General features: G+C 40.1%; 1 protein-coding gene across 1 annotated transcript; it reads right to left on the bottom strand.

Moving 5' to 3' along the window:
• Window positions 1-2,998: 2,998 nt before the first annotated feature.
• Window positions 2,999-11,247, bottom strand: LOC134004263 (rho GTPase-activating protein 8-like). The gene is made up of 12 exons (XM_062443482.1): window positions 11,208-11,247; window positions 9,408-9,560; window positions 8,758-8,845; window positions 8,369-8,500; window positions 7,709-7,795; window positions 7,297-7,395; window positions 7,060-7,170; window positions 6,892-6,965; window positions 5,857-5,934; window positions 5,515-5,643; window positions 4,225-4,324; window positions 2,999-3,200 (listed from the first exon to the last, which is right to left on the bottom strand). Exons 1-12 carry the CDS (start codon window positions 11,245-11,247, stop codon window positions 2,999-3,001), a joined length of 1,293 nt encoding a protein of 430 aa, XP_062299466.1.
• Between the last annotated feature and the right edge of the window lie 226 nt (window positions 11,248-11,473).

The following is an 11,473-nucleotide window of genomic DNA, read 5'->3' as shown; positions in this document are numbered from 1 at the left end:
ACTGTCCAGTGGATAGTGTGTATAGGAAAAAAAAAGTGTTTGTCTTAAATATGCCAATGTAGTTTTTTTCTTCTTTATGATGCATTAAAAAGTTGATCGATGGAAGTTGGTAAATGGTTAAAGAGTAGTCTCACTTTTTTGTACCAAGTTCTTACGAAAAATTGAATCATTAATAAAGAAAAAATTCAAGAACAAAAACGTTTGATTCATGTGTCAGTTTTCATGTTTAGTAGAGTGTAAGGAAGGAAGGGAGGGAGGGAGGAAGGAAGAAGGAAGGAAAGGAGGGAGGGAGGAAGAAGGAAGGAAAGGAGGGAGGGAGGAAAGAAGGAAGGGAGGGAGGGAGGAAAGAAGGAAGGTAGGAGGGAGGGAGGGAGAAAAGAAAAGAGGAAGGGAGGAAAGAGAGATGGATGGAGGGAGGACAGACGGAAGGAAGGAAGGGAGGGAGGAAGGAAAGAAGGGAGGAAGAAAGGAAGGAGGCAGGGAGGAAACAAGGAAGGAGGGAGGGAGGGAGAAAGGAAAAGAGGAAGGAAAGAGAGATGGATGGAGGGAGGGAGGGAGGACAGACGGAAGGAAGGAAAGGAGGGAGGGAGGAAGGAAAGAAGGAAGGGAAGAAAGAGTAAGGAAAGAAAGAGATGCAGGGAGGGAGGACAGACGGAAGGAAAGGAGGGAGGGAGGAAGGAAACAAGGAAGGAAGGAAAGGAGGGAGGGAGGAGGAAAGAAGGAAGGGATGAAAGAAAGAGATGGAGGGAGGGAGGGAGGACAGACGGAAGGAGGGAAGGAAAGAAGGAAGGAAGGAAAGGAGGGAGGGAGGAAGGAAAGAAGGAAGGGAGGAAAGAGAGATGGAGGGAGGACAGACGGAAGGAAGGAAGGAAGGAAAAATGGAATCATTAATAAAGAAAAAATTCAAGAACAAAAGCGTTTGATTCATGTGTCAGTTTTGATGTTTAGTTCACTTCATTCAGATAAAACAACAACAATCACACTGATACCCAAACAGTAACATTACATTTAAAAAAAATATACAAAAAACAAGCAAACACAGCTGAAAACACACTGACCTGTTAAAATAATACAAACACCAGCAGCAATAAAGACTAACGTTGACATTATGATGGAGGAGATTTAACCAGATGTGATGTCATAAAGTGATTTAACCCTTTTGTGCCTCACTGACGACATTTTTGGGATTTTCATTTTGTATTTTCTTGATAATTCAGGTTCTGTTCGTGCACATGGCATCAAATTATCTAAGGATATTTATTTTAACTTAACTAAAAAATACTACAATTATGAAGGCTGGGCTCCAAAATGACCATAATACATGAATGCATGGAAGAGTCATTTTTTGGAAGGGGGGGGGGGTTAAAAAAATGTCTCAATGGGGACGTTTATGTTTTTATTGTTGCTTTTTAAAATCTGACACTACACAACAAATAATAATGCATCAAAATCAATGTTGTTGCTAATTATTTACATATCCTAGAACGTGACAACTCCTCCCTTTACATTTAGTTCATGGGAAATAATTCATTTTTTATGTTTAAATGAAAGAAAATACATAAAAAATGAATTATTTTGTTATTATATGTATAAACAAAAAGTTATCCCTAAGGAACTCTAAGTAATACTTTTCACAAGGGTTAAATATCTAACAAATCAAAGTTCTTCATCACATTAATGCAATAATCATGGAAATCTAATTCTGTTAGTTAAGGAAGTATCAAGTTAATTAATAAATTAATACTTTTTATGGCATTATTTTTGAAAATGCTTCATTGTTAGAGCCTAAAACTCAGCTACCAATCATAACTACCTACTATAACTTCCAGTTTAACACTGTGAGAAGGAAAAAGTCAGAACATAGCAGCTCCTCCCAATGCAGGTAGATTTAATATGAAAACATTACTGGTGGTTTCCTAATGAATCTACCTGCATTGGAGTTGCAGTGTGCCGACTTCTTTTCTTGCTTTTACACATTTGTTTTTTAGTCCAGCAGCTGCTTTCTTACTCTGGAGTAAGAAAGAAGTTTACCTCAAATAGTTTGAGAAGGAAAAATCACTCTTTGTCCATCTGTGATGAAACGCTGCCGACTTTTTAAGACGTAAGAAGCCAACAAAAAAAAGTTTGGTGGACGGAGAAAAATGCTGCGTTCAATACCTCGGAAGTTGGAAGTCTGAGCTGGGAATGACGTCACACCCGAGTTCGTAGAAGTCAGAAAACCAGTAGAGTTTCATACAAACATCGTAGCATCACGTCCACAGATGGAAGTTGGACAGCGTTTAGTGTACGACTGATTTAATGCTAATAAACAGGAAGTTAATACAACTTTCACACTGTTGATGGACGAGGTTGCTGAGGTTCATCTGACTTCAGGGGGCTTTCAACTTCAGAGTACAACTGGAACACACTCAAAACACTCAAAACACTCTCTCTTCGAAGACAACAGGAGGGTTTCCTGTTGTATTCCAGTCAAGGAAGGGAGGGAGGGAGGAAGAAGGAAGGAAGGGAGGGAAGAAGGGAGGAACAAGGAAGGAAGGAAAGGAAAGAAAGAAGGGAGGAAGGAAAGGAAGTAGGGAAGGACAGAGGAAAAAAGGAAGGGAGGAAGGAAAGAGAGAAGGAGGGAGGTAGGAAAGAAGGAAGGAAGGGAGGAAGGACGGAAGGAAAGAGGGTAGGAAAGAAGGAGGGAGGGAGGGAGAAAGGACAGAAGGATGGAGGAAGGAAAGAAGGAAGGGAGGAAAAGATAGAGGTAGGAAAGAAGGAAAGAAGGAAGGGAAGAAAGGAAGGAAGGAAGGAAGGAAGGAAGGAAGGAACATAAAACAGACGGGGTAAATTTGACCCGGGAGGACGACACGAAGGTTAAATATCTCACCAAAGCAAAGCGTCCCAAAATAACCTTTATAGTAAAAAACCAAAACAACCAAAAACCCGGCGTCCATCCCTCTGGAGTCTCTGACCCGCTGCGGCGCTGACCTGCTGGTTCAGGCTCTGACCCGCTGGTTCAGGGCGTTACCTGAGCCGGTGGGCAGCGGGAGCCGAACACGCTGGGGAAATGTTCGATGAGGATCTCGGTGAAGATGTTTATGGGCGTCAGAGCGGACAGAGAGATCGAACCCTGACGAGGCCAAACCAGGTTCACCCCGAACACGCAGGCCAGGTTAGACGCACTCATCTTGTTGACGATGCTCTCCAGAGACACCTGAAGACCAGCAGACACCGGATATTAAAGTCACTTCTTAACACTCCTTCCTTCTTTCCTCCCTCCCTCCTACCTTCCTTCCTTCTTTCATTCCTTCCCCTTCTTCCATCCTCCCTCCTTTCCTTCCTTCCTTCTGTCTGTCCTTCTTCCCTCCCTCCTTCTCTCTTTCCTTCCTCCGTCCCCCTTTCTTCCTTCCTTCTGTCCTTCCTTCCTCCCTCCCTCCCTCCTTCTCTCTTTCCTTCCCCCCGCCCCCTTTCTTCCTTCCTTCTGTCCTTCCTTCCTTCCTCCCTCCCTCCCTCCCTCTCCTTTCCTTCCTTCCTCCCTTCCTCTTTTCTTTTCTCCCTCCCTCCTTCCTTCCTTCTTTCCTCCCTCCCTCCCTCCTACCTTCCCTCCTTCCTTCTTTCCTTCCTTCTTTTCTTTCCTGCCTTCCTTCCTCCCTCCTTTTCTTCCTTCCTTCCTTCCTTCCTCCCTCCTTTCCATCCTTCTTCCTCCCTTCCTTCCTCCCTCCTTTCCTTCATTCTTCCTCCCCCCTTTCCTTCCTTCTTCCTCCCTTCCTTCTTTTCTTTCCTGCCTTCCTTCCTCCCTCCTTTCCTTCCTTCTTCCTCCCTTCCTCCCTTCCATCCTTCCTTCCTTGACTCGAGGACACCAGGAGGGTTAAACATGTTGTATTCTTCATATTCTATAAAATGCTCATCTGGACCATAAAATAGTGATTGTGATAAGATGAATCAAACATTAATTAATGAGTGATGTGGGATTTATGAGTGTTAATTGATGTTGAGACTAAATATGAGTCAGAATATGAACTGTATGTGAAAGAGTTAAATGATACCCCGTTGTAGTTTTAATGGTCCGTCTCCCTTGAGATCTGATTGGACTCTACGTGGCCCTTAAACTGAAATGAGTTTGACACCTTTGGGCCAAACAGTCCTTCAGTTAAATATGAAACATAAAGACAGCAGCAGGTTGTTTTTACCGTGTGGAGGAAAGAAGGAAGGGAGGAAGGAAAAGAGGTTGTTTTACCCGTGTGGAGGAAACTCAGCAGGAACTTCAGCACGACGAAGTTATGTTCAGGAAGACTTTCAACGATCTGCTTGCACCTGGTCACCCGCAGAGAAGTCTCCACGTCTGCAACACAACATCACAACATCTCTGCTGAACACTGGTCACATGATCACTGCTAGAGGAGCAGCACAGAGATTCCTTAATATTACTTCGGGAAATTAACACAGGCAGATTTTTACAACAGAATTCATGAAATCTGATATTAACTGATGGAAATACACTGATATCTCTACACTATGTTATACTAGAGCTGGACGATTAATTGAATTTCAATATCAATTTTGGCCTCCCACGATTATAAAAACATAATAATCGACTTAAAACGATTATTGTTCCGCCCGACGAGGCGCACCTGTGACATAAATCCAACGCCCCCGTCTTTTCCAGCAAGTTCTGTGTCCCCCCCCTTATGTTAGACCCGCTGGAAGAACGATGTGTTTCTGCGCAGATCTGGGGAGATTTAAAATGACAGAAAAGCAGCCTTTGGTTGACAAGAAGAAAGGTAGGACTGGGACATCTTCAGTGATCTGAAAATATTTTGGCTTTGAGCTGTCGGACGTCGAAAAGAAAGAAATAGTGTGCAAATCAGTGCTCTCAAGTTTCATGAAAAGTTTAGCGTGAGATTAAACAGACATCAGGGTCCGTTCCGGGGGGGGGGGGGGGGGGGGGGGGGGGGGGGGTGTTGCTGCTGTCTAATAAGCAGCAACACAGAGTTATAAGGACGCTGTGCTCTCACACACGCTGCATTAATAGTCACACAAACACACGCGCGCTCGTTTGCTCCAGATTCCGGGAGATTAGATCTCATTTGCGGGCATCAGGGAGCCGCTATCAATATGCGGGACAGTTGGGATGTCTGGATTACATTCTGTATATAATATATTAATTTCTGTGCGGTGGGATCTATCATTTCTCAGCGTGAGAAACGATAGGTGTGAGCGTGAGAGCGTGTGAACTGCTTGAAATGCGTGTGACTATTATTTCCATTTATCTATTTTTTTCTTGATTTTAATTTATTTCTGGTTGTGCTGTTCAAATATATTTCAAGTTGAGTTCTGTGGTTCAATAAATGCTTATGTTTACAAATCTATGAATAATCGTGTTTTATAATCGCGATTTCAATATCGATCAAAATAATCGCGATTATGATTTTGCCATAATCGTCCAGCCCTACGTTATACCCTCCTCCTCCTCTTCCTCTTCCCTCCTCTTGCTCCTCTTCCTCCTCCTCCTCCTCTTCCTCCTGTACTCACTGAGTATATCATGAACCTGGCTGTAGACTCTGAATGTGAGCAGCGGTTCCGGCAGCTCTCTGAGAAACGTCTTCAGGATGACAGCAGGAACGTGGACGTCGTTGTACAGGTCGAAGTTTACAGGTTTCCCTAAAAAACAGTAAAAATAATCATAACAACACATTTTATTTAAAGAGCAACTTTACAAAATACTCAAAAGAAACTTTACACAACAAAAACTGAAGAAGCACACACACACACACACACACACACACACACACACACACACACGTACACACACACACACACACACAGAGAGGTGTATTGATCGTCTCTTCCTGGAACAGAGAGATAGAGTCTCACCCAGGTTGTAGAGTTTCTGAACATCTTTGATGAGCTGAACTCGAGCCGAGCGTCTGAAGATTCCCTCGGTCCGGACGCCTGCAGACACAACAACACTCTGATCAATCTTTACTCTATAAAGTCCATAAATCAGGTTCTGTTGAAAAAGTGGGAAATATTCTACTTATTATAATATTTAAGTGGGTTTTTTTTTTTAAACCTCAGAATAATCACATCGTCACATACGAGCATTTTTACTAGAAAAATAAACTAAAACTAACTAAAATAATTACCAACAGATTTTCAGACTGATAAACTGATTAATTAATTATTGTTTCATCTCTACGTTAAACTAAAACACATCAATAGTTTATCTTGGTAATCAAATATTCATTTTAAAAGTTGAATATTCTTCAGTTTCAGCTTCTCAGATGTGAAGATTTGAAGCTTTTCTGTGTCGTACGTGACAGTAAATGAATATTTTTGTTTTTTTATGATCAGGCAACATGAAAGATGATGATGTCACATTGAGCTACTGTATAAAAAAATAATTAATTTATGGAAAATTGGATTTATTCCGTCTGTAAGATGACTGATGATTTATTTATGATTTATCGTTTTGTCTATAAAATGTCAGAAAAGTGCAAAAAAAACTGTTTTACAGATTTGTAAATGTATGTAAAAAACTGTACATTTGTAAAAAATCTGTACATTTATTTGTAAATTTAAAATGGACTATTAATCTTAAACAATAACGTCTTCTATTAAAACTATTTACTGACATTTTACTGATGAAGCGATGAATCGATAATAAAATAACTGTAGCTGTAACGTTTACTCAATTAATTGATAAACAGAAAATTAAACTGATGTCATTTTTTTTAAAGAGAAAAAAGCAAAATATTTGTGATTCAGCTTCTTAAATGTGAATATTTCCTGCTGTAAACTGAACATGTTTGAACTTTGGGGAAACATTGATGCACATTCTTCTACATTTTGTCGTTAAAACATCTCGAAGCTGCGTTTAATCGTTATTGGTGAGACGGAGACGCTCACCTTTCTCCTTCAGGTAGGCGACAGTCTGACTCATCACAGGAGGGATTAACTCCGACCTGTTCTTCTCTCTGAGGCTGTTTTTAGATAAGATTGATTGATTGATTGATTGATTGACAACAACACTCATCTCATTATGAAGCTGTACAAAGTGTTTAACTCGACACTCACTACTGCAGACTGACTCCAAACTGCTGTGTGGGCAGCGGGGGTCGAGGCGGGGGAGTTTTCACTGTGGGGGGGGGGCCGTCCTTCTGAGCGGCTCGTAACTTCTCATCATGTCTGAGAGAAAAAACAACAAAGAGGGAAAAAAAGGCCAGAGGTTAAAATCTAGAAGTGTTGGTCCTGTGTATCGTTGAGTACCGGCCCACTTACAGCTTTGCTTATTGGTTGTTATTATAAAAGTACCTGAGTACGTCTGGAGGGATGATGAGCTGCTCGTAGTTCAGATGTTCTCTCAGCTCGGCCAGGTAGTTCACGTACGTCAGCTTCTTCCCGAACTTGTGACTGAAAGGAAAAACGAGGGGAAACGTCAGGGTGACTGAAGCTGGTCGGAGCCGATGCGACGAGTCGGAGCAACGAGTCGGAACCGCTGCACCGAGTCGGAGCCGCTGCACCGAGTCGGAGCAGCTGCAGCGAGTTAGGAGCCGCTGCAACGAGTCGGAGCCGCTGCAACGAGTCGGAGCTGCTGCAACAAGTCAGGGACGGAGCAACGAGTCGGAGCCGCCGCAGGCTGCAACGAGTCGGAACCGCTGCAACGAGTCGGAGCCGCCGCAAGCTGCAACAAGTCGGAGCCGCTGCAACGTTTCGGAGGGTTTACCTGATCAGAGGTTTGAAAATGTTCCAGACAATCCGGATGAAGTTTGTTGGATGGACGACGTAGAGAGTCTTCAGGTTCTTCTTGTATCTGGAACAACATGCAGGTGATTCAAAGTGAGTCAGGATCAGAGCAGCGGAGTCAAAATCAATTTACAATCTGACAATTTATTCACAAATTATAATTTATCATGAAACAGATCATAGTGGAGTCTGTTAGAGCTGCAACAATTGATATTTACAATTTAGTTTTCACATAAATTCACAAATCTTATACACTTTTTTTATACACTTCATAGACAAAAAAATACATCATGAGTTGTTGCAGCTCTAACAGACTGAAAAAAATCCAGCGTTCCACAAATATAATCCATGGATTAATAATTTTTTATACTGTAGCTCAATCTGACGTCATCATGTCTCATGTTTCCTGATCAGTGATAAAAAAACTAAATATTCAGTTTACTATACGACACAGAAAAGTTTCCAGTGTTCACGTCTGAGAAGCTGAAACCAGCAGAATTCACTTTAACTTAAAATAAATATATATTTAACTAAAACAACTGTTTGATTATTAAAGTAGTTGATTGCTGATCGATTGGTCGCTGCAGTTCTGAGTTTTATTTGAGGGAAAAAAGTGTTAAAACACACACTGATGACGTACTTCCTGTCGAACTCTCCGTACGCTTCTCGTAACCATCGCAGAGACGGCTTGTTGCTGCTGCGAAGGCCGAAGTGGAAATAAACCAGGATGTAATCCATCTCCACATACTGGTCCAATGTGAACTTCAGATACCTGCAGCAAAGGAAACAGTATTATGAAAATGTAATAAAAGCAATTAAAATAAATCAATATTTAAAAACATGAATAAAATAAAATAAAAATATATAAAAATTAAATAAAGGCCAAAAAACTGTATTAACATTTTGGTGTCCAAATTCAATTAATCTGCTGATTATTTATTCTTATTAATTAATTAAAGGAGAAAATAATGAGCAGATTAATAAATGAAGACACTGATTATTAGTGTGATGGTTTTAAGGTGGACGTACTCGAGCAGGCGGCGATGGTTCAGCTGGTGAGACGGAGGAAGACAACAGCTGCTGAAGATGATCAACTTCCTGCCGTAGTTATCGTCACCTGAAGAGAAAACAGACCAGTTTTATTTAACATCAGTAGAGATCGGCAATGTTTAACAGACGATGAAAACAACCATAGAACCCTTAAAGTGAAACTAACTCAATACCTCATTAGATAAACATCAGGCCTCCACTGATCCACAGCTACAGGATTTGATTTCTACACAAATGCATTCAACTAATAACTCGACTTCACCACCACAGACGGCTTGCAGCTGCTGTCGGCCAATCACGTCGCATTACATCCAAGAACGCGTGCATTGATTGGCTGTGAGCAAGTCCATACAAATAGTCATATTTTCTATTTCTGGGTGTAAAAAGGATCAATTGCAGGTATCATTTGACAGGAGATGTTCAGATATTACTTGGTATTTTTATTTATTAAATTTGTAGGAACACCAAGAAAATGGTATTAAAAACATTATTCTTTGCTTTTCTTTTCCTCAATCTTTAGTTGTGTGAATATAACCCTAACCCAAGGCAGTGATATGAAAGGAAGTGACATCACGTTAACTGTATTTTTTCATTCAGAGTTGCGTTTCCATGGTAACGGTTAAACTGACCGGAGACCTGGATGATGCCGTGTCGAGCCACGTCGTAGTACGGATGTGATGAATCAGGGCTGAGCACACTGGGAGGAAGTGACGGACGGTCCGGGACGCTCCTCTTCCTCCTCTGATCCTCCTCTTCCTCCTCCTCTTCCTCCCTCTGAAGCTCTGTCACAGTCACAGGAAAACAAAAATAAACATTTTACACATCAGACTGCACCTCCTCCCACTTCCACCATTATGTTCTTATCTGTTCCTAAAAATACAGATTATCAGCAGAGAGGAGGAGGAGGAGGAGGAGGGGGAGGAGGAGGAGGAGGAGGAGGAGGAGGAGCAGGAGGAGAGGAAACTATCAGCTGAATCAGGTTGTTGGATGTTTATTTTGCTGCTGGAAGTTTTGTGTAAACACACACAGCGACTCGTCTGATAGCAGACAGGAAATGATTCGCTCCGACAACAGAGACGCAGAAGAAGAAGAAAACTCAACATGACTTAATGTGTGGAGGTTTCAATTGGCATGATCTTACATTATAACTTTTATATTAAATAAAGGTAATGGAATACAATTGTTCTAAATATTACATTTACTCTGGTCACCATGGAGATCAGGAAACATTTACATGTTTTAAATGAAGTCATTATTAGTATAAGTCCACTTAAATACACTGTAGGTGATAAAATATGTAATATCTATCATTCTTTTGTGGTTACACCATTTGACATTTTCAGGAGCATTCAGTCTTACTTTTGGTAAAAAATGGTGCAAATGTCATTTCAAATGATATAAAACCAACAAAAATACTAAATGTACATTTTAACAAACCTGATGTTGCTTTTAAATCTAGTTTAACTGATTTATGAATTCATCATCTTACCAACACTTATTATTACTGACCCACGTTCGTCTTGTTCATACTGACTAATAAAAGATGCCGTTTAAAACTAGTTTTTAAGATCTCTTTAAGGTCTTTTTCTGTATTCATCCATTTATAAAACAATCATTAAACAATAAAACCTTAATTACACATTGATCCAGTTTTCTCTTATTGATCTTTTTTTAATATATTGATTATATTGAACTAGGCGTAACTCGGACCTCCATGATGTCTTGCTGCTACGGACGTCCATGATGTCTTGCTGCTACGGAGCAGCTGAGTTCAGTCTGAATTTATCTCCTATAAAACCAACAAAAATACTAAATGTACATTTTAACAAACCTGATGCTGCTTTTAAAACTAGATATTTACTAGGTATTTTTGAATTAATCATCTTGCCAACACTTATCTGTTACTGACCCTTAAATGAACTTTGTAATGAATTACTTGGTACTTATGGGGATATACAACCATAACCATATGTGTATATTTTTATTGTATTATTATGTGTTTTATGTTATTAAATGACTATGATGCTGCTTTATTTATTCGTTTATTTTAACTTTTATTTTTCCCTTTTGGTTTGTCACTATCTGTAATAGAGATGAAGGACTAGGAAGCCTGATTATTTACTTTATTTATACAGTGTATTTGACTTTAATGACTAAAATAAACTCAACTTAACATGCCTCCACACTGGTCTCATGTTATTTACTGTAACTCTGTTAATCATTCTCATCTGTTCTGCAGTGAATCATCAGCAGCAGCTCCACCAGTAACAGGAAGTCTTTATTAATGAAGCTTATCCCAGTCAGCTCCTCCTCTATGTGGAGTTACTGGGAACACTGGGAACACTGGGAGCTAATCACTGTATCATCATCATTACACTTTATTTATAATAATAACACTGTTTTAATCTGATCCTGTGTGTTAAACTCACCTATTTCTGCCATCTGCTCCAGGTCACATGTTGAGCTCATTGTTGATGATATTAGTCTGAACATGAAGAGAGAAAAATAGATTAATGAGCAGAGTTTAAACATGTTCGCTCCTAAACAGAGAAACATTAACAGAAGAATAATTACTATTTAATTCTGAAGTTCGATTACTTTTCATTAATTCGCCCAAATCGCACAATAATATCTTAAAATGTTATATTTTTTGTGTAATTTCTCCACATTTTATGTTATAAATAGTTTTAAAAGT

The sequence above is a fragment of the Scomber scombrus genome, chromosome 22 (genome assembly GCF_963691925.1).
Source record: "Scomber scombrus chromosome 22, fScoSco1.1, whole genome shotgun sequence".
NCBI classification, from domain to species: domain Eukaryota; kingdom Metazoa; phylum Chordata; class Actinopteri; order Scombriformes; family Scombridae; genus Scomber; species Scomber scombrus.
Note: the sequence above shows the minus strand (reverse complement) of the source record. Positions and strands in the feature narration are given on the sequence as shown.

Excerpts from the sequence above, each read along its gene's own strand:
- LOC134004263 (XM_062443482.1), bottom strand. The coding sequence starts at position 11,247 with ATGAGCTCAACATGTGACCTGGAGCAGATGGCAGAAATAG. Across the intron at positions 8,501-8,757 it reads AACCATCGCCGCCTGCTCGA|GTATCTGAAGTTCACATTGG; the intron begins GTACGTCCACCT and ends CCTTTGCTGCAG. Across the intron at positions 7,796-8,368 it reads TACGGAGAGTTCGACAGGAA|ATACAAGAAGAACCTGAAGA; the intron begins GTACGTCATCAG and ends ATGTTGTTCCAG.